General features: G+C 37.6%; 4 protein-coding genes across 4 annotated transcripts; 3 read left to right on the top strand and 1 right to left on the bottom strand.

Moving 5' to 3' along the window:
- Positions 1-2444: 2444 nt before the first annotated feature.
- LOC110455425 (E3 ubiquitin-protein ligase TRIM71-like) lies at positions 2445-6385 on the top strand. Its single transcript, XM_021505556.1, has 2 exons — positions 2445-2534; positions 3564-6385. The coding sequence occupies exon 2, from the start codon at positions 3684-3686 to the stop codon at positions 5238-5240; it is 1557 nt and encodes a 518-aa protein (XP_021361231.1). The 5' UTR covers positions 2445-2534; positions 3564-3683; the 3' UTR covers positions 5241-6385.
- A 2714-nt stretch (positions 6386-9099) lies between these two features.
- LOC110455427 lies at positions 9100-12043 on the top strand. The gene is made up of 2 exons (XM_021505558.1): positions 9100-9128; positions 9772-12043. The coding sequence occupies exon 2, from the start codon at positions 9794-9796 to the stop codon at positions 11357-11359; it is 1566 nt and encodes a 521-aa protein (XP_021361233.1). The 5' UTR covers positions 9100-9128; positions 9772-9793; the 3' UTR covers positions 11360-12043.
- A 3166-nt stretch (positions 12044-15209) lies between these two features.
- On the bottom strand, positions 15210-16709 carry LOC110455376 (zinc finger MYM-type protein 2-like). The gene has a single exon (XM_021505475.1). It carries the CDS (start codon positions 16707-16709, stop codon positions 15210-15212), a length of 1500 nt encoding a protein of 499 aa, XP_021361150.1.
- Positions 16710-18584: 1875 nt separating this feature from the next.
- On the top strand, positions 18585-20144 carry LOC110455375. Its single transcript, XM_021505474.1, has one exon. The coding sequence runs from the start codon at positions 18585-18587 to the stop codon at positions 20142-20144; it is 1560 nt and encodes a 519-aa protein (XP_021361149.1).
- The last annotated feature ends 1471 nt before the right edge of the window (positions 20145-21615 follow it).

Genomic DNA, 21615 nt, shown 5'->3' with positions numbered 1-21615 from the left:
GATATCTCATAAAGTATATAAGATATCTTATATAATTAAATAAGATATCTTATATAATTTGGTTATGTACTGGATCAACATTGCTCCATGCATAAATGACAACTTGGCTTGCCATAGGGCATACAAAATTTCTGAAAAATTGTAGTTATTCCCTGCTGAACGTTCAGCATTTAATCGCATACGGGAAAATGGGTCTCCCATCTCTAAGACAACAAATCCGGATTTTTTGACCGACATGTGCAGTCCGATGTAAACAAGATGGCGATGACCAACAGGAGTCAGGTCGCTGGTACACGCACAAAATTGAAGTAAAAGAAGATGCAATCACATTTTCTCATTTTTGTTGATTAGTTTAGTTTTTTTAACATAAAATATGACAAAAGGTGATTTGATAAGGTCTTAAAATACTAAAAGGGATGAGAATAATAGCTGTCGCACGACCGTATGGCTCGGGGTGCATGCTTCTGGGAGAGACTTGGCACATTTCAAATTCTTCTCGCAGAAAAAAAAGCTGCTGCATACAGGAAAACAATATTGAATCAACAGTAAATATTGACATTGGGACTTCCTGAAAGTGAAATATCGCAGATTTTACAAACGAGGATTTTTGACCACTTTTTTAAATGTGGTATCAATTTGGGTACGGTATCGATTTGGGTATCGATTTGGGTACGGTATCGATTTGGGTACACTGACGTTAGGGTAAAAGCAACAACTTGGTCACCCGTTGTCAGTATAATGCGACCGGGCGGAATGTTGTGATGGGTGCCTTCGGCATAGTTATCCGTAGGAAAAAGCCCATTTATAAAGTCGGCATCAGATCCACGCTATCACAAGGAGGTAAATGCACCAACTTACCCTGTCTCCAGCTACATACACACATGTACGCATACACAACAAGTGGAGGCACAGCCTTAAAATAAACTTTCTTTATTTTACAACAATTATGAAACAAGTAATTTCAACTTACATTATTCACTCTTGTTGGCCCGGATGTTAGCGCGCGGGTTTTTTTTTATTATGGGAACCGGAGTACCCGGAGAAAACCCACGTAGTCGGGCAGGTGACCCAATACCTTTTCACGTCCGATCGGGGAATCGAACCCCGGTCGCCTTGGTGAAAGGCAGGTGCGCTATCCACTGCACCACCCTACCACTACGTCGTTAAATGACCTTAGCTAATGATAGGACGTTAAACCCTATACGACCAACCTACACACAACTTACACTCCTCTGACGGCCACGTAAGGTGCTTTCGACCACCAATACCTTTACTTAATCTTAAGAATATACTTCGGTGACCCCTAACGTCTTACTGTATGTAAATGTCAAAATTGTGATGCTAAATATTTTGTGGTATCTTAATATTTAAGTCTGTGAGTAAAATGAGACTTTCCTACATATATGTTTTCAAAGATGTGGCCAGATTGTAGATACCATGATCTTTGGAGAAAGTGAAGCAAGACTCGGCTATCTTAGTATAGTCTTTATAAACACATGGTTGTAAGGAGTTGAGGGATGGCGAAACGAAACCCAATTACTAACTGGTTAGTGGGACACTTAACAGCTCCACTTCCTTTGGTTTCGTTTTCTATTTATTTATCATGTACTTGTTATTACGACCCATACCGTTGTACAAGCTACAAATGTCACTTTCGGCCGGTGTGGTCTTTTGTGGCTTTCTTTCTTTAAGCCAATTTATTTTTTCTCTCTTAAGTTCCGTGATGTTATAATGTTACCGTTGCATGGCGACGGAATGGTCAGTCTAACAATGCAGTCGTGTTATGTTCGCTAATCAATGATATATATTGATCTCTTTGGCCGGACTAGATTGTGCAAACACTTCTATAAAATGGAATATTGCATCATGTAGAAGTTCTGTGATTGGCATGAGATTAATATGTTAATAACCTACATAAATCCCCTTTATGAAACGCAGACGATCGATTTTGATTAAAACGGTCACGAATGAAAATGCCACATTTGCACATAATATGCAATTGGTATTCGCTATTTAACTATACATGGAAACAAACATGATATGCATGTATTGTTACGACTGCATCTTACCGAATATAGCGTCATACCTATCGATCCTACGCGACTAGATCACGTGACACTATACCTAAATATAGAATACGATTTAAGAGGTAAATTAAACGGCAGATGGTCGTATTAATGAGATAAATATACAACAGTTCACTTTTAATTATAGGTTAGATTAAGAAGTCATTTTAACCCATTATTTAAATTACTAAAGCATGTTGCGAAACAAAATAAATTGCCGACACGTGTCCGGTGTCGAAATACCAGGGAAGCATGATTATCAATGGGATTTGTAGTAGTCAGCGCTCTACCCGTGCAAAGACAGGTTGCAAGTGGACACGTTGATTGGACGGTATCGTTGTCTGTTTCACAGGAAGCTGACGTCATCAGAAGCCATATGTTACAACGGCCTCCATGCTGGTGCTTCTCTGGGTAGCTCACATAAGTTGCTTTTGTACCGCAACATATTTTCGGGATATACCTCGACAGGTAATGTTTCTTTTGCATGACGGCTTTATTATCATTTTTGAGTGTAGACATCGGTTTTTGTATCAGAATGTCTTCCGTCTACGTGTATCTGAATTTGAATGATAGGGCGAATTATGTTTTTACATTGTCAGCATAACCAGCATGTCGGGCCGATCAATACAGCAATACAGACACGAACATAAAGCTATGGGTATTGTTTGAAGGTTGTTGTGTAATCATCTGCGTTATAAGTGAAAGGTACATCAGACGGAATATTTATATATATATTTACATCAGGGGCTGACTTTACTTTCCCCTTCAATGTCTTACAAAATTGAAACTGAAATTAAACATGAACCATATCTCGCTGATGCTCTCCCATTTCCACCCCAGTTATACAAATGTTTTGTAGAAAATGTGATCATTACTGTTTTAAAATCATTGCTATTGTTATAATTCGAACTTGTATGTATTCGGAAGGGGAAGTTGCTTAGTTAAAAACAAGTCCCATCAATTCTTTTTATGATATGCAATAAACACGATTTAAACATTACATTAAGATTGCTATTTAAGAAATATCTATCTATCGAAAGATATTCATGTTATCAGGTTACACAGTATTGAACTCTGTTTACTTTGCCGTTTAAGCGGGTTATACATTGATCAATATGTACCCCAATGAATGAATGAATACGTGCTTATAGGAGGAAGCATTTCTGTTGAATAGGGCTACGTCATTGAGGCAGACAGACTGGTCAGTCTTCTTTTAAACAAAGCGGTTGAGAGGTAAAGCTTTAGGGACCTGCAACTGGTTGCATGTATGGACAGTCTTTGTCAAGGCTAACATGAACAACATGATTCTCGACACACATGAACCTTGTATTATAAATAGTTCTTAGACGGCCAAGTCTGTTGTCGTTTTATCGATATAGACAAACAAGTGAGCTACGTGCAATGATACAGTTCGGTGATTATTATCTTTCCAGCAGTTTATGTCTGCGTGAAATATTCAGGTTAAAAAGGTCAAAATATTGTTTGTTTCTTTTTCAGAGTTTTGTCCTGTACGAGTGTTGGAATTCAGGAACTAAACGGAATATGTATAGACAGTCGGTAAGAACAGGTCGCATTTCTTAAATAAAAAATAGTGTTAAAGGAATTGAGCAAGGCATCATGGCTGCTGCAGTTCAATCAGCCGTTCGCAAAAAAGGACAAAGTTCGTGCGTTCATCATAATGGGAAGACTGTAGAATTCTTATGTGAAAAGTGCAATGAACTCGCGTGTAAAAAATGTGTTGCTTCTTGCCACAGAGGCCATGAGTTAACTGAGCTGGATGATATAGCCGAACAGCAGAAAATAATAATGATCAGTTTTATTGACGAAGTTGAAAATAACAAACTGCCAAATATCAAAGAAAACATTTGTTCGGTAGATAAACAAATAGAGAGTACCTCTGAGTACTTCGATACGCTTGGAGCAAAGGTTCAAGAACAAGGGGTCAAAATGAAGCACGAAATTGACGTTATGATCGCCGAATCTTTGTCTCTCTATCAAAAACTGAAGGAAGACAACATCCGGCTACTCACCGACTACAAGCAATGTCTTGAAGACGGTCACGAAGGACTCAAAGAACAGCTACACGAATGCAAGACACAGCTTCAAGACGCGTCTGTTATTGAACTTCATGACGCCGGACATGCATTCCGAACCATAGCTTTGAACTTACCCGATATCCCTAATTTACATACCGCAGTCTTTGAAGCACCGACACACTATCGCTGTTACCTAGAACAAGCGTTAGGGACCATCACAACGAATGCCCTGTCGGAATGTCAAAGAGAGTCAATCCCGCAGCTACCGTCACCGAAGAGAGAGTCAACAACTGCAACGCCAGTGTCGGGGGCGACAGCTTTAAATAGACCGGCCGTGACGTACACGTTCCTACCCCAAACCAGTATCATGGGGAAATTTCAGACGAATCGAATAGGCAATAAGATATGTCCCACCGGCAGTGACGAAATTTGGATTTCCTACTCTGACGTTCTCGAGCTGTTAAACAAGAAAGGTGTGATGAGGAGGCAGTTCAAGTTCACCGTGAGAATCACAGATATCAGCATATCACCCAGAACAAGGAACATTTGGGTGTGCTCTGACGCCGATTCAAGCATCATGGAGTGTACACAGGGGGCACCCAGTCTGCGTTTCCACTGCAAGAACAAGCCCATATGCCTGTGTGTTACCATAGGGAATCAAATATTGGTGGGGATGTCGCAAAGGGTGACCAAATTCTCCCAGCAAGGAAAATCTCTCCTCCGCACACAAACGCAGTCGTCGGGACGATCATTGGTTCGTTTGCCACAGAAAATAGCAGAATGTCGGCTGACACAGAACGTGGCTGTGGTTGAAAGGCAGAGCTATGACGCGAATTGTAAATCGCAAGTTCTTGTCATGGACAAAGAGTTTGGAGAGTTGTTCCGGTACAGAGGAGATGGTCAACAAGCAGCAGGGGCTGTATTTGACCCCTGGGATGTGACCTTTGACAATGCTGGAAATCTTCTCATTGCTGACTGTAACAATCACAGTGTCCTTCTCGTCAGTTCTGTTGGGGAGTTCATCAGGACGGTGTTCACGGACGAGCGGAGTACACAGGCAATCTGTCTGAACAAAAACCATGTCCTATGGGCGGTGTTTGGTGACGTAGTCAAACGTCTACAGTACTATAGTGCGTGATTGTGATTCGCATATTGCCTCTCCGACAATTGTTCAGGTGTTTGGTCTGCATAGTTATACTGTTATACAAAATGAAAAGAACTAACTATATGTGCGCTGTTTAACTTAAAAGTCATTCTGTAGTTTTAGTAACGGGTATCGCAGGTACCGATTGCCAAAAAACCGCTGTAAACGTTTTAGATTCAGTTCCATCTTTATATGACTAAAGATGTTGCGCAGACGTTAAACTGCGTACGAACAAAAACAAATATGAATTTTGTTTCAAAAACAAACAAAAAGGACATAACTTGTAGGACACACCACGTGTGGCATGTCAATAAAGAATATGTGGAACAGAGGTAAGATATATTAATAGAGCAGTAAGGAAAAGGTTCTTAACGTTGCAATATAGAGCATCTTTAAGATATCTGTCGTACTTGTGGTATTTCATTTTTTTTCGGACAACTAGTCCTTTATTTTCACCCAATTGTTTGGTTAAGTTTACCACAATCTTTGAAGACTCTGAGCATTCTTATAAATAGCGAAATCATAAAACTTCATTTTTGCTCTATCATCTCAAATTAGTTCGAACATCATCAGAAAAACCCCACTTCATGGAGTTATGCTAATCTATGACTTCCAGTTGCCATATCACAAATTTTCGAATTCATTCCTATGTTCATTGTTTGGAATTTGACGTGTAACGTTTCATGGGTCATATTGTTCTGAGTGTACATATACATTGATAGGGAGTATTGGACAAGGAAAACAGTATGAATCCACGAAGCGTAATCATACAACTTCTGTTGATCCATGTTCGGACAATTTTTATAACGATTTGATCATTTTTTATTCAATTTTTACAACGATTTGATCATTGCTGTAATTTTTAACTTAAAGAACGTGAATACTCTTCGATTATGTCATACCTTATATATCTATGCTGTTTAAGACCGATATAAAATGTGTCGGATGTTTGGTGTTACCTACCTACCAATTCTAAAATGAATTATTTTCCTGTCAGCATATAGTTATAAGCTGCTTCCAATTTTGGTGCAAAAGCTTAACGCTGAATATGTTTACTCTGTTTAGCAACATGTAGTCATAACTGTGTTTATTTGAGTTTTTTGTTATGTGAATAATAACAAATTGTAATTAAAAACTTCATAATCTGTTTTAATGTATGGATTGATACATATTTTGTAATCATGTATATATATATATATATATATTATCTTATCTCACATGTCAAATTTAAGCCATGTATGTTTTAGCAAATGTTGTTTGACCCTATAACACACATTGCTATTGATGACAAACTTAATAAAGCCCGGGTCTAAAATAGGACTTTAACATTATTTCCTAAAATATTCATTATTTATATTTACTTTATGATACAATAGTTACGCTTTATTCAGTTGTTTCGAACTGTTCTTTAAACAGCAAATTAAGTCTTGACAACAATGAAATTGATGACGTCACAATAGAGATTGATGACGTTAGAAGAGCAAATGCTGTTAAAGTCTCATAATAACAGTTGCCTTCTCAATGCATTGCAATGGAAGGATGAAGAGCAAATGTAAATATAATGAAATGTAATCATTATAGTGACAATATCCTGAACAGATAACTTTTACAACGACCGATATCTATATTGGTGTTGATACCAGGACGGGGTCAAAGTGACATGCGCCATGGGTCGATCATTTGCATTGCCTCCACTTCCAGTGAACAGCCCACTGTACAGAACCGAGTCATCTAATCATTCTATAGCATGTCAAACATAAATGATATATCCCTGTAAAGCAATGTCTGATGTGATAGCTTCAAGCTGAATGTGCTTTTTTTCCCCACAAATTTTAACGTATATTAAATTATCAAAGAAATCATTTGGTTATTTATGTTTTTATTGCGGTATCTGAAGGAGTTTATTTTCTAATGATCTTTACAATTAATCAACGCCTAGAAGAACACAAATAATTTCAGGGAATGAAACATGCATATTAGATCTCTGATATATATTTCGCATACATTTCTGACTAAGAAGTCGATAGCAACGTCAGTGACGTTGGCTTATTGTACATTGAATATAAACAGACGTGAACATGATATACTACTGACAAAGAAGCAGTAAAGATGCCTTAAGAAGAAACGCTTGATACCACCATTGTGGTTGTTCGTATCTACAATAGCTTGTCTTCCCCTTCCTTCCGTTTTGGATATATAACAGTAGCGCAATTGGGCAAGGGCACATCTGTTGACCAATTATCTGAATCTGACAGTATGACTATTTTGGGTCCAACCCCAATCTAGTCACGCCACGCTGAAGTTTTATTCTCAGAACACTGTTTTTGTTTCGTTTCATCTCTGCTGTTTTGTTCATAAAATCCCGCAATGTATCGTTTTAGAAGTGATTTTCCAAAGCCATAGTCAGCCCAGAAAAATCAGTTTCCGATGCATAGTTACTGTTTTTGGCAGTGGTAAGGGGTCCTTAATATCAACCCCCGGTGAAGCCCTTAAAAGTAGTGTTATATTCGTTACCGATGGACCTTCCGCCTGTATATAGCTGACATGTCCTTGAACATTTCCAAAGACACGAAACAGTATTCCAATGTCGCTGTGCTATTTGACGCCACGTTTTCATTTATCACTATAAGTTTTTAATTTACTTGTTACAGGTTGTTACAGCGTGTATACCTAGCATACATCAACCAATCACATTCTCTGTATGAGTGATGCGTCAGATTTAATGACAATAAGCGTTTCAAAATCTTTTTATAAATTCAACCTGTACATGGCTTGCTGTCCGAAAAGCATGTGCGTAGATGTTGACACTTGTACCAGAACCGATTCAAAGTTAGGGTTGCCGAAACTGATATTTCAGGATACATGCGAATATTGGGCCGACACTCGCCGATGTTAGGTGAGGTCCCGATCAGGCCCAAGACAAGATCATCAGATCACAAAAGAACGCTTTATAATCAGCATACGATGTTAAGAAGAAACGAAGAATTATATCCGTTCCAGTTTTACATGCTGTATACCGAGATATTTTCGCCCAGTAAAACTTTCGCCCTTCGCCCATGAAACCAATTTTCACCCAGTGTTAATTCCTCCCTTCATATTGAGTTACTATGTTGCTAACTTAAATTCACAGTATTAATAAATTCGCCATCAATACGGAGGGCGGAAAGGCAACAGATAATTTACATCGACAATTTCCCGGTATGCAGTAATGCAGTTTAGCTCCGAATATCGCGATTTCCATGATATTTATAGATTTCTGACATCTGCAATGTTTTTATCGCGATTATTTGGTAAGGTATTCTCGTACAAGCAGGGTTATTCCTTTTTGCACGCAGGTCATATTGGCCAATTGGTCTTTATATTACCGGACCAGCCTATCTGGCACTTTTCATTTTGAATAGCAATATAAAATATTACTGTCGGGTATCAATATTTTCCAATCACATAGATATCTGTTTGTTGTATGAGCATTTGATGCATATATCAATATCATTTACAAAAAAAAAAAAAATCTTGAAGAAATCGTGTTCCGGATGGCTCGTCGAAGTAGAATGTGGTCGAAGCGTGGTGGATCGGCCCATCCAGTCCCACCCAGGGTTGCCGGGATAAAATATACTGTAATACAAGTTTGCATTCTATGTTGTATTTAGAGCAATTTGATAAACAATAAAGATATAGTAATAACATCATTATAGGATGCGAGGCATAGACTATCCTACATAGTACACGTGGCTGGGGTCCATCCTTATAATAAAGGCTTTATTTATATGTACTTGTTGTAACCTGACAAAGGGATTGGTCGAGAACGTTTAGGTTCTTAACGGAAGTAAGCGTTGTACAAAGTCACGTGATATAGCAGTAAAGAAGCAAGAACTTCACCTGGTAAGTCGTGTTTCTTTCGCATCATATTCTACCGGAAATGTATTGGGACAGCTAATGTTCTTTTGAGAATCTAATTTTCATTTGTAGGTCAAGAACGTTCTTTGTTTAACTGTATATCTTCTCTTTATATATAGCTGAATACCTGAGGTTGAATTTCCTCGATGAAAAACCCACAATCAATGTTTTATGTAATATACATATCAGGTCAATCTGCCCTTTAAATGACTTTGACAATAGCAAGGACGTAAAACACTATGTAAACAAACAATGCTCGTATGGGTATGATCTGTTTACTCTGTCAACAACGTTATCTTGTCCGAAGCATATCTGCACTCATATGATGTAACAACAGTCATTTTATAGCGTTATCTTTGTTTTTCAATCGTTTGTGTTGAAACCAAATGAAGTCTATAAATATATGTTTTATCATATGCAAGGGGTGTCCATGAACAAAATGCGTTAATATTCTTATGGTTTGTGAACTAATTCAGATGATTGGAATGAGAAAAAAAAAGTGTTTTACCCAATTCGAAAACCTCTTGAGTTGAATGTCCTTATCCTACAACCCGGGGCATGAAATAATCTGATAATCTTATTCGAATTGGCTGTGCAGTTACCAAAATATTGTTGTTGTTTTTTTCAGCGGAAATCTTTTCAAATCGATCATGGCTACTGCAGGTCAAACTGCTGCTCGCAAGAAAGGACAGATCACGTGCATGTATCATACAGGCAATAACTTAGAATTCGTTTGTGAAAATTGCAGCGAACTCGCCTGTATGAAATGTGTTGCTACTCGACATAGGGCGCATGCGTTGACCGAACTTGGTGATATCGTAAACCAAAAGAAATCAAAAATGGTCAAGTTTATCGACGAACTTGAAAATAATAAACTGCAAAACATTACAGAAAAGATAGGGGCAATTGAACAGCAAATAGAGAATACTTCGGAGTACTTTGATAAGCTAGGAACAACAGTTCAAGAACATGGGGAGGAACTAAAACAGGAAATTGACGGTATGATCGCCGAATCTGTGTCACATTGTCAAAAACGGAGAGAGGATAACATCCGGCTACTCACCGACTACAAGCAATGTCTGAAAGACAGCCACAAAGGACTCGATAAAGAGATACACGAATGCAAGACACAGCTTCAAGAGGCGTCTGATATTGAACTATATGACGCTGAGCATGTGTTCGAAAGTTTCCCTCTGGAATTACCCGATTACCCAAATTTGAATACCACTTCATTTGAACCACCTTCACACTATCGCTGTTACCTGGAGCAAGCATTAGGAACGTTGGTCACAAATGACCGATCTGATGGTCAGACAGAGTCGACAGTACAGCTTCAGCCATCTACCCAGGCGTCAACATCGGAACGATCGATGTCAAAAGCGAGAACTACCAGAAGATCGGTCGTGAAGTACAAGCTTCTGCCCCAAACCGTCACTCTTGGTAAACTTTATACAAAAAGAATTGGCAATAGGATATGTCCAGTTGACAATGACGAAATTTGGATTTCATACTGGGACGTTCTCGAGCTGTTGAACAAAAAAGGTACGGTTCGGAGGCAGTTCAAGTTCACCGTGAGAATCACAGATATCAGCATATCACCCAGAACAAGGAACATTTGGGTGTGCTCTGACGCCGATTCAAGCATCATGGAGTGTACACAGTGGGCGCCAAGTGTCAGCTTCTACTGCAATAGCAAGCCTCTATGTCTGTGTGTTACCATAGAGAATCATATCTTGGTGGGGATGTCAGAAAAAGTGGTCAGATTCTCACAACATGGTAAACCGCTCATGAGCACGAAAACGTCAAAGCCTCGGCAATCATTGGTTCGTTTGCCACAGAAAATAGCAGAATGTCGGCTGACACAGAACGTTGCTGTGGTTGAAAGGCAGAGCCATGAAGAGAATATAGAAATGCAAGTTATTGTCATTGACAAAAACTTCGAAGAGTTGTTCCGATTTAAAGGAGACATGCTGGAATACCAACCGGAATCAAAAGCTGAATTTGATCCTTGGGATGTGACCTTTGACAATGTTGGGAACCTTCTCATTGCTGACTGTAACAATCACAGTGTCCTTCTCGTCAGTTCTGTTGGGGAGTTCATCAGGACGGTGTTCACGGACGAGCGGAATACCCAGGCAATCTGTCTGAACAAAAACCATGTCTTATGGGCGGTGTTCGGTGACGTAGTCAAACGTCTACAGTACCTTAGTGCGTGATTTGAACAGGCTATTCTTCGATATGTTGTAAAATAGACGTTTGAGTTTTACCAAAATAAATAAAAAGAATTTAAAAAAGGCCAGTCCGGAGCCTGATTGGCATCTATACACTGTAGTATCATAGAGGACGATTAGGTTTCGGACAGGTCCTTTTTTTATTTTATTTTTATATATGTCATGACTAAACTCTAGTGCATGTAAGTGTAATAAACAATAAGGACGAATGTAGAATCCGAGATGGAGGCGTTCGGTTAGAATACTTACAGACACCTCGTGCAGTCTCCAAATTACAATAAACACTGATGATTTTTGTGGAGTTTATAAAGTTGAACGTTTTTTAAATTAAGATGATTAAATTGCTCTTGTGGTTATAATTGAAGTGTTTATAAGATACGAACATATGTATTAGAATAAGATACGAACATGTGTTTTAAGAACATTGCATTTAACATGCATTTAAAATAGGATAGGTGTTGTGTATTAGAAATTGTAAGAGGATGTGATCAAAAATGCAGTTTTGTTTATCCGGATGTTTAACAGTTACGATTGTATGTATTAAAATGAGACACGAAAATGTGAACCTTATTTTTGCGATCTCCAATTTTCGCAGTTATCCTGAATAGGGATGTTCTCTGAGTGCCAACATATTAACCAACAATAGGCAGGTGTTGTTTATAAGACAATCGGAAGTTTTTTTTTATTTTTTATTTTTTTATTATATTTTCAAAGTTTTATGACATAAACATATATATAAATATACATACAATGTACATGGGCGTCTATAATCGCCTTTAAATAATGTACATACTGTTCAAATTTTCTATCAATTATCAGTATTCGTCTTACATATATATTAACAAATAAGTATAAATTCACATTTTGATATACAAAAATAAACTTCCGGATATTCTTGTCCGTACTCTATACTAATTAAAATTGTATTATAATCCAGGGTCTGATTTCCGGTTAGAGTCACGATGGTGAACAGACAATCGGAAGTTAATTATATACTGTTTCATAAAACCTGCGTTTCACCTGTGAATACCTGATATTTACCTGTGTTTCACTTTCTCAGACTTTACTATATTTTACTGCTGTTACTGTCCCACAGCATCTAGCGGATTTCGGGTCCTGGTACAAAGTCCAATGGTAAGAATGGGTTAGTTCACTAGCAATACTTGAGTTGTAATTTTCGCGAGAAAAGTATTACCGCGAACGCCACGAAAATTCGACCTGGCGAGAATGATTACATTTACAGCACTATATATCAAAAGAGTTTTGAGATTATGAGTTCTGATTTTCTCATTTAAGGATACATGTCAGAAATTCTCATAAAATGAAAAATGATAAAAGTTCCTTTCATATTCGACTACCCAGAATGCATGTATGTGTTCGTGAAAAAGTATTTTCTGGTCATTGCGAAGTTTGCAAATTCGCTATTTTGACTTATGACTTTTTTTTAATATTTTGTCTTTTAACAACACAACGGAATGTTATGAAGTCAAATGGTTACGTCACAATGTATGTTTTTGCATGAGGTAATACTCTAAACATATTACACGAAATTTATCACATACCTGTTGAATCTTGTTATAGTAATACATGCAATTTTCAGACTATGAAATTCAACGTTCTGTATTGCACATGTGCAATACGGAATGTTGTATTTACCTACTAGCCGGAACTACCTTTTTATGGGAATTCCCTTGTCATGGCAAACTAAAAAGTTCCTGGTATTTGCAAAAAAATATCAAAGTTTATAAAATCTTTGTATCGATCTCTACCAAATACGGAAGGTATGTGATAAAAGCAAGACTACACACTTGTGTTTTTCTAACGAATCAGAAAGCACTCATTTATTGCGCGGACGTATCCGTGCACTCGTGAATATATTCGTTCGCGCAATAAACTCGTGCTTTCTGATTCGCTAGAAAAAACACATGTGTGTGGTCTTGCATATGTATTTTATGTATGACATTGTAGGCACGTGATAGAATTTTAATTGCTTTTTTACCTAAAAGTTTTTTTTAATTACTTCGGTTTGGAAAATATGTCATAAATGCGCAAACATCTCAACTTCTTATAATATTAATTAATATCAATCAACTACAGACATTTTTATAAAGTGAATTGAATCAATTTACATAATAAACAACAGATGATTTCCGATGGGCAAAATGATAAAAATATAATAAATGTCGCCCTAGTTCCGAATATTTCGACATCCTGGCCTTCTTCAATGGCAAAAGTAAACTACAGTAATAACATAAAAATAATAAGAATGATAAGAAGGAGAATTCTAGAGAAGTTAAACAAAGATTAAACCACGTGTCTCCGTTAGGGCTATGTTACCACCCCGCTTCCGTATGCCCGTTGTTAGCAGTTCCGAGAATCGATAGCATGTATTATGTCATTATCAACAGTCGTGCAGGGGCGTATCAGTCGAGAAGGGGCGTATCAGTCGTTGTTTACACCGTAGCAGTATGACAAAGTCCAGGGTCAAAGTCACGCTTGTATGTATACTCAGCTCTGTTTCTTGAAAAGGAATACTTAATGCTATCAGGTAAGATTTGATTGATCGTGTTCACATTCAACAAATATACTGACTGAATTACACACTTCATGTCAGACATCTTTGTGTGTGTTATGTATGTACATATATATGATAATGCTTTCAGGTATTTAGCATACCAATGTATTCTGAAATATTTTGAAATTACATGAAATGTTAGTACATGTAGCTATCATAGATAGATGTATGACTGGGATATTATGTGTGTAAGAGAAATTGGTGTTTATTTCAGCATAAAAACTGATTTTTCTGCACATAATCATACGTTGTGGTATGTTAACTTAAAACGAAAGTAGAACGGCTAATCTATCTCATATTTATAACGAAGACATGAAACTGGCAAAAACATTATATTATCATTTCGTAGCGAAAATGACTACGTGAAATCTAGTAGTCATCTTCTGAAAGATATTATTAGGGCAATTACAAATGTGGATTTCCCTCGAAATGAAAATAGCAGTAATAATATGAAATTAGAAAGTAGAGAAATCCTACTTCGTGTTTAGTGGAAATCCCCAATTAGGTTTTCTTGCATTACATTATATATATTGTTAATTGATGATTTTGTAACCTGCTTTATTGCATATACCTGGACTAGAAAAATAATGCTTACATCTTCGTCTTTATTCAGGATTTAACTTACTAAAATTAAAATGAATAGATTATCAGCCTATTAAACGTGAACATTATTCATTTAGACACCAAAAAACGGTCTAGATTTCTACTGTAAAGGTATGTCATATAACTGCTAATTCCGGTGTTTAGGTAAAATATATAGAGGATCTAGCACTCGTGTTCATGTTATATTGAATTTATTGAACGAGTATATTAATTTCATATGAAACGAGCCTTTGGCGAGTTTCATATGAAATTAATATACGAGTTCAATAAATTCAATATAACATGAACACGAGTGTTAGATTCTATTTATTATATAATTCGAGAAACCTACCTACATAAGTGGTTTCAATACTAACGTCTCTATATGCAATGACGACGAGAAAGGACGCATCACATATACTAATTTGAGAGCATGTTCCGCTAACAAAAGTAGTCCGCAGAATTTTATCAGAATAATAAATGGCCAACAGTTTTACTTTTAACGATCATTTTAATTGTGATAACAATTGAAATAATAAAAGTTTACAAAATATGACTTCTTTTTTTTCGCTTCGGAAAAAAACTGTTTTTTTTCATCGGTGACGTCATGAACAGTGTAAGAGCGCGCGCACTGTGAAGGTCGTCGGAAACCGAAAACACATGTGTTGGATATTAGGCCTACTGAGAATCACTGTCACTTTCTATAACACGGGCGCGTTTTTTCAGAGGAGGTCCTTGGTAAACATGAACTTGTATGTTTCCTCCTGTGACAGCACCTGAAAAGATACTTTGGAAACCGCCCTGGACCCTGACAACAGAGGAAGTTGACTGGTTACACGCCATTGATTGTTGTGTCAGTGATGTTGTGTTGCATCCGGTCTCAGGTGCTGTTGGATTTCCGTGCAGTATTTTGGAGATTTCTTTGTGTTGATTCGTGTTGATGTGTGAATAATTATTAATAGAAGAAATGTTTCGGTGACCAGAAATTTGCATTATATGGTTAGCGGGGATGTTATTATCGTTCAATTTCTGGACAAGATATTTCCTCGCACTGTGATTTGACAAGTGTTTGTCAGTTTGGATTCCTGCTCCCTTTATGGCACGTTGCATCATGGATTTTAGCTTGTTGATACCAACGGGTTGGCGCTTGAACCAAGTCTCATGACTTCCAGGTGAGCTTTTTGTTGTAGTAGCTATATAAAATGGATCTGATCCTTTACAGTAAGTCGTAGGTCTCATATCTGCATAGCATTTGTAAACATGAACAGGACACCTTTCGGGATTTTCAGTGTTTGCCCACAATTTTGGTTTTACTTTGCGTACATCACGGGTGTTCTCCCCTGTCCTGGTTTTTGTTTGTCTTTCCGTAAACTCTAGATATTCATGTCCGTCAGTGTGGTTTTGTAGTGTAACGTCCCCCCAGCACATATCGCGATGCTCCGCTGATCCCCGTAAACCAAAATGTACTGTATTGAAAAACCAAAGTGTCTGTAAAATAGCGTCAGGGTTTTGAGTTCCAAATTGACCTTTTCTCCACAAAACGTCGATCTCCTCGTCGCTGATAGCATCACTACGGTTGTCAAGGTTACCTTTTCCATCGCGTTTTAACTGTTTTTGTTTACTTTTCAACACTTCTCTAACCTGGGCAAACAGGGGACTAGTAATAATAGCATGACCATAATTAAATCGGCGTAGCTGGCGATCAAAGCTTGACATCATAGATCTGAGACTGTTTGGTTCATATTCAGAACCGTCCACTTTTCGGACACTCATGAAAAATTGGGAAAGCAACGGAGATAATTCGGGAGGGGGTATGTTTTGAATACTTCGGGATTCGTTGATTTCTGGAGTTTCGAAAAAGGCTTTCAATACTTTCATGTCATTCCACGTTTTCAGTAGAGTGTTCTTATTTGATTGTTGTTCAATGAATGACCCAATTTCCGTTTGTTGGACCGGAACAAACCTTTGAGTTTGGTTGGGTGTCGTCTGCTTTTGTGGTAGCGAGGACGACTGAGTCATAGTCTGGGGTATTGGCTCTAACCGATCACCTGGCAAGTCAATCTCAATATCACTTCCCTCGATTAAAACTGTTGCAAATCCCATTGGAACAAGTTCTTGTACTGTGCCCCTACCTTTGCCGCCAATTCGAACAGAATCCCCAATGTTTACGTCAGCCATGTTGTAGTAAGCCTATACTATAGTAGTAGTAGTAGTAGTAGTAGTAGTGCGTAGGAATACGACCTAGTTCCCGAGGTGTCGCGCGCTCATTTGCATCTTTATTGCACACGTTCAATATCAATTTTATTGCACCCCTTTATTGCACTGCAGAAGCCTTATATTATATAATAAAAAATTATAAACACAACATAAAATCTCGCGAAAAGGATTTAGAAATAATGAAGTCAGTTTTTTTTAAATATATATATGTTTTTCCATGTTAAATATCCTTGGACTTCTATATTAACTATCTTACATATTTACAATAAGTCAACATAACCTCGAAGCTCGTTATTTTTCACTTGTATTTGTACAGCGGCTTATTTCTCATTAAATACTGCTTAAAATAAGTCACGTAGGTCAAATAAGATCTTATCAGTATCTTAACCAAAAAGCAGTGATGTATAAAAAGGTTTCATTATCATGAATTCAAGTATTCACGAACAAGATATCAAGGATAGATCTGTTCTTGAAAAGAAATACACGTTAAGAAATTCACCAGCAGTTCATCCAACTTTTGACGTCATAACGTCTCTGAGAAATACAAAGTAGGAAGCAGCTATTGGACCAATCAGAAAGCCGAACAAACCAAACATTTAATGCGCCAAAGAGACATTTTGTCCAATAGAAACCAATCACCAGTAATAACGATCAAAATAATGAAAATTAATGTTTAACGTGTTCCCAAACATCTGTAGGATACAGTGCAACGCGCAACGTTCCTATGACATCCTTTATACCTTTACAAACATAAAGATAATATATAGATTAACTAGTATTTTATGAAATGAGTGCTAGAATAGGTTTCAGCTACGTGGCTACCATCAACTGAATCAGCCCAACTTGTTGCATATATGGACACTAGAAATACGGGAAAAGAGGCACCTTTTTTGAAAACGTTGTTTGCATCATTTGGCAATTTTGTCAATATCGGACTTTTCAATGGTACTTAAAATTAAGGTTAAAAAATGAAAATAAAAAACAACAATGTCTAAAGTGTTCCAAAACATATGCAGAATGAAGGAAAAAATGAAATATGCTTTTAACTATGACGTAACATTTAAACATCGCCAATACATTTAATTGAAGGGAAATCGCAAAATATTCATTCTGACGGCTTAATATTTATGAAAATGGGCTAAAAATGGCGGTGTGATAAAATACATAACCATTTCAACTGAGTGAGTCTTTTCGTATTTTGAGTACCCCCCACCCCCCTTGATATAGCTATGGGTATAACTGAAGCGCAGTTTGGCCAGGACCGTTCCCTTGATCAGGTAGCACAGTCGGTTAGAGCGATAGCATAATAAGGCCGGGGTTCGAGTCCCGCCTAGCCCCGCTGAATATTTTGTCATTTCGTCTTTATTACTTTTCATAAAAGTCCCCCGAGGTACGTTTTTTTTTCGAAATGTTTTTTCAAAACTATACTATTAGTCATGCCGAAAAACCCCTCACTTTTCAATGTTAAATTACATTTTTTGGCCGTGGTACGGAGCCCATCTAGATGTAAAATTGGGAGAGGGTGATTTCCAATGTTTTGGTCTTTAGCATCACCGATGAGTCTAAAAGGACGAAACAGCTGTATGATGCAGTGTCATTCATTTTTGGCTTACAGTAACTATTACCAAATTTTAAATGCTCAATCACATATGTGTGTATACGTTCATCTTTCAGATTTGATTTTGGCATGGTTTTCTTTTCCTTTATTTTCAGAAGTTTGCCATGAACAACAGTTGAACATTCAGGAACAAACCGAATGACAATGAACGCAAACAGGAGCTAAACAAATTAACTTTCTACAATTGTCCAAAACGAAAGAACATTTACAAAACCATTATGGCCGCTTCAGTTCAAGTACCTGTTCGCAAGAAAGGACAGAGCACGTGCATTCATCATAAAGGGAAAATCGTAGAGTTCTTGTGTGATAATTGCAGTGAACTTGCGTGTATGAAATGTGTTGCTACTCGTCACAAGGGACACGAGTTGACTGAGGTAAATGATATAGCCGAAAAGCAGAAATTAGAAATGATCGAATTTATCGATGAAGTTGAAAATACCAAACTGCCCAATATCAAAGAAGAAATTTGCTCAATAGAAAAACAAATGGCGGAAACTTCGACGTACTTTGACACGCTCAAGACAAAGGTTCAAGAACAAGGGATCAAGCTGAAGCAGGAAGTTGACGTTTTGATCGCTGAATCTTTGTCGCAGTATCGAAATATAAAGGAAGACAACATCCGCCTAATGACAGACTACAAGAAACGTCTAGAAGACAGTCACGAGGGACTCATTAAACAACTTCACGACTGCAAAACACAGCTTCAAGACACATCTGTACTTGCATTATATGACACTGGACAGACATTCCGAAGCCTCGCTTTGAACCTACCTGAAAGCCCTAGTTTGAATACTGCAGTCTTTGAAGCACCGACAAACTACCGCTGTTATCTAGAACAAGCGTTAGGGACTCTTGTCCCCAACGACCCGTCGTCTACCGATGAAGCAGAGTCTAAAGCGCAGCTACCACCACCAGTGCAGGAGCCAACGTCTGCACGACCAAAGTCAGGGGCGTCAGCTATAAAGCGACCTGCCTCGAAGTACACGCTCCTATCCCAAACCAATATCATGGGCAAATTTCACACAAAACGAATAGGCAATAAGATATGTCCCAACGGTAGCGACGAAATTTGGATTTCATATGCGGACATTCTGGAACTGCTCAACAAGAAAGGTATTGTACGGAGGCAGTTCAAGTTCACCGTGAGAATCACAGATATCAGCATATCACCCAGAACAAGGAACATTTGGGTGTGCTCTGACGCCGATTCAAGCATCATGGAGTATACACAGGGGACGCCCAATCTGCGATTCCACTGCAAGAACAAGCCCATATGCCTGTGTGTTACCATAGGGAATCAAATCCTGGTAGGAATGTCGCAAAGGGTGACCAAATTCTCCCAGCAAGGAAAAAATCTCCTTAGTACGAAAACGCAGACACCTGGACAATCCATGGTTCGTTTGCCACAGAAAATAGCAGAATGTCGGCTGACACAGAACGTGGCTGTGGTAGAAAGGCAGAGCTATGACGATAATAGTAAATTGCAAGTTCTTGTCATGGACAAAGAGTTTGGAGAGTTGTTCCGATACAAAGGAGATGGCCAACCAGCAGCAGGAGCTGTATTTGACCCCTGGGATGTGACCTTTGACATTGCTGGTAATCTTCTCATTGCCGACTGTAACAATCACAGCGTCCTTCTCGTCAGTTCTGGTGGGGAGTTCATCAGGACGGTGTTCACTGACGAGCTAAGTGCACAGGCAATTGGCCTGGACAAGAACCATGTCCTCTGGGCGGTGAATGGTGACGAAGTCAAACGTCTACAGTATTACAGTGCGTGATGTAAATTGATTTTCTCTCCTAGTACTTATCAGGTGGATCTTTTTCGTCACTGTATTAGTACTGCAAAGTGCGATGAATGCTGTGTCACTGGAAATCTTAAGACAATGACGGAAAACTTTTATATTGTTATCATATGGACAAAACCAGATATTGTTTAAGAAAAACAGCAATAGAATACCGAAGCGTAAAAAATACATAATTCAAACGCAATATCGATAAAACTCTGAACAAAGGATAGATATATATGGAGACCCTTGAAAAGGTTTTCAAGAAGTGTATTACGATAATTATTAAATAGACATTGTTTACATTGTCTAAAAAACGTCAGAGACAGAAGAAAGTTTGTGAAAAACTTATAAAACTATGATTAGAGGCTGTCTTCCGTTTCGTTTCTTGATGTTATTGAATACCTGTTTAACATTGCTATTAAGATATTTTCTTGTATTTTATTTCCAATAGCCTCATAAAACATTATTGTAGTATTTGAATCATGCTTGATCAACAAATCCTTATTTCCATATATTTTTCTTTTTAGATTTACAATCATCATACTTAAATGATTATATTATGTAGCGTAAGAATGTTTTTAGTTTTTAATTCTGAGGGCATCAAGATACGAGGGTTATCAAACACTCAGTCCCTTACTCAATACATGTTTAATTTATGAAATCGAACTGATTTTTAAAACTATTCTGTGCATTTTGTTTCTAATGCTTTTTTTTAATTTTATTTATATTTCTTTTCATTTTTAAGTGACGAAGGTGTCAGAATGAGTTTTGTTCTCACACGTAAACATTCCATTGGGTGTGCTATACAAAGATGTATAAACTATTTACCGACATAAAGAAAATGTTTAGACATAATTAGCAACCATCGAACTATCAGGGTATTTATTACATTGTATTACATTGTTTCGACTTTAGCAATCATTAGTTCTGAGACTGGGGCATTACAATTATTCGGTATTGGACCCCCTTGTTATGACCTTGGCATTGAAGACAATCATCTGGGAATGAAAGGTGATCGAGTTGTTATTAAATGTAATGTTTATGACAGACCATATGTAAAAATTGATTTAGTAATTATTGTATCGCGTACAACTGCATTGATGAATTCCGAATTTCAAGTGGTGCTATTGGTTAATGTTGATTATCTATTGAAAATGTTCTTTAACTAATTTCATTATCCAAAAGTTACAGTTTTTATATATCACATTCATAACTCTAACCCTAACCCTTACCTGTGTGACCTGTCGGGTGAAAGTGACTATAATTGGTTTGCCCCTTTCCGCTTATATTCACAATTTTCTTAACTCTTAAAAAGTGGGGGAAACGAGAATACCGCGAGGAGACACAAGTTAAGTGAATCTATGTCGATCCTTACGTACTTATTGTGGCTTTTGACCCATTGTCATGACTGACATTAGGGTTTCTGATGTTGGAGTGGCAAGAGATATATAAATGATATGTT

The sequence above is a fragment of the Mizuhopecten yessoensis genome, unplaced genomic scaffold (assembly GCF_002113885.1).
Source record: "Mizuhopecten yessoensis strain PY_sf001 unplaced genomic scaffold, ASM211388v2 scaffold8213, whole genome shotgun sequence".
Taxonomy (NCBI): domain Eukaryota; kingdom Metazoa; phylum Mollusca; class Bivalvia; order Pectinida; family Pectinidae; genus Mizuhopecten; species Mizuhopecten yessoensis.
The sequence above is the reverse complement of the archived record's forward strand: the minus strand, read 5'-3'. Positions and strand labels throughout refer to the sequence as shown.

Excerpts from the sequence above, each read along its gene's own strand:
- LOC110455425 (XM_021505556.1), top strand. The coding sequence starts at position 3,684 with ATGGCTGCTGCAGTTCAATCAGCCGTTCGCAAAAAAGGACAAAGTTCG.
- LOC110455427 (XM_021505558.1), top strand. The coding sequence starts at position 9,794 with ATGGCTACTGCAGGTCAAACTGCTGCTCGCAAGAAAGGACAGATCACG.
- LOC110455376 (XM_021505475.1), bottom strand. The coding sequence starts at position 16,709 with ATGGCTGACGTAAACATTGGGGATTCTGTTCGAATTGGCGGCAAAGGT.
- LOC110455375 (XM_021505474.1), top strand. The coding sequence starts at position 18,585 with ATGGCCGCTTCAGTTCAAGTACCTGTTCGCAAGAAAGGACAGAGCACG.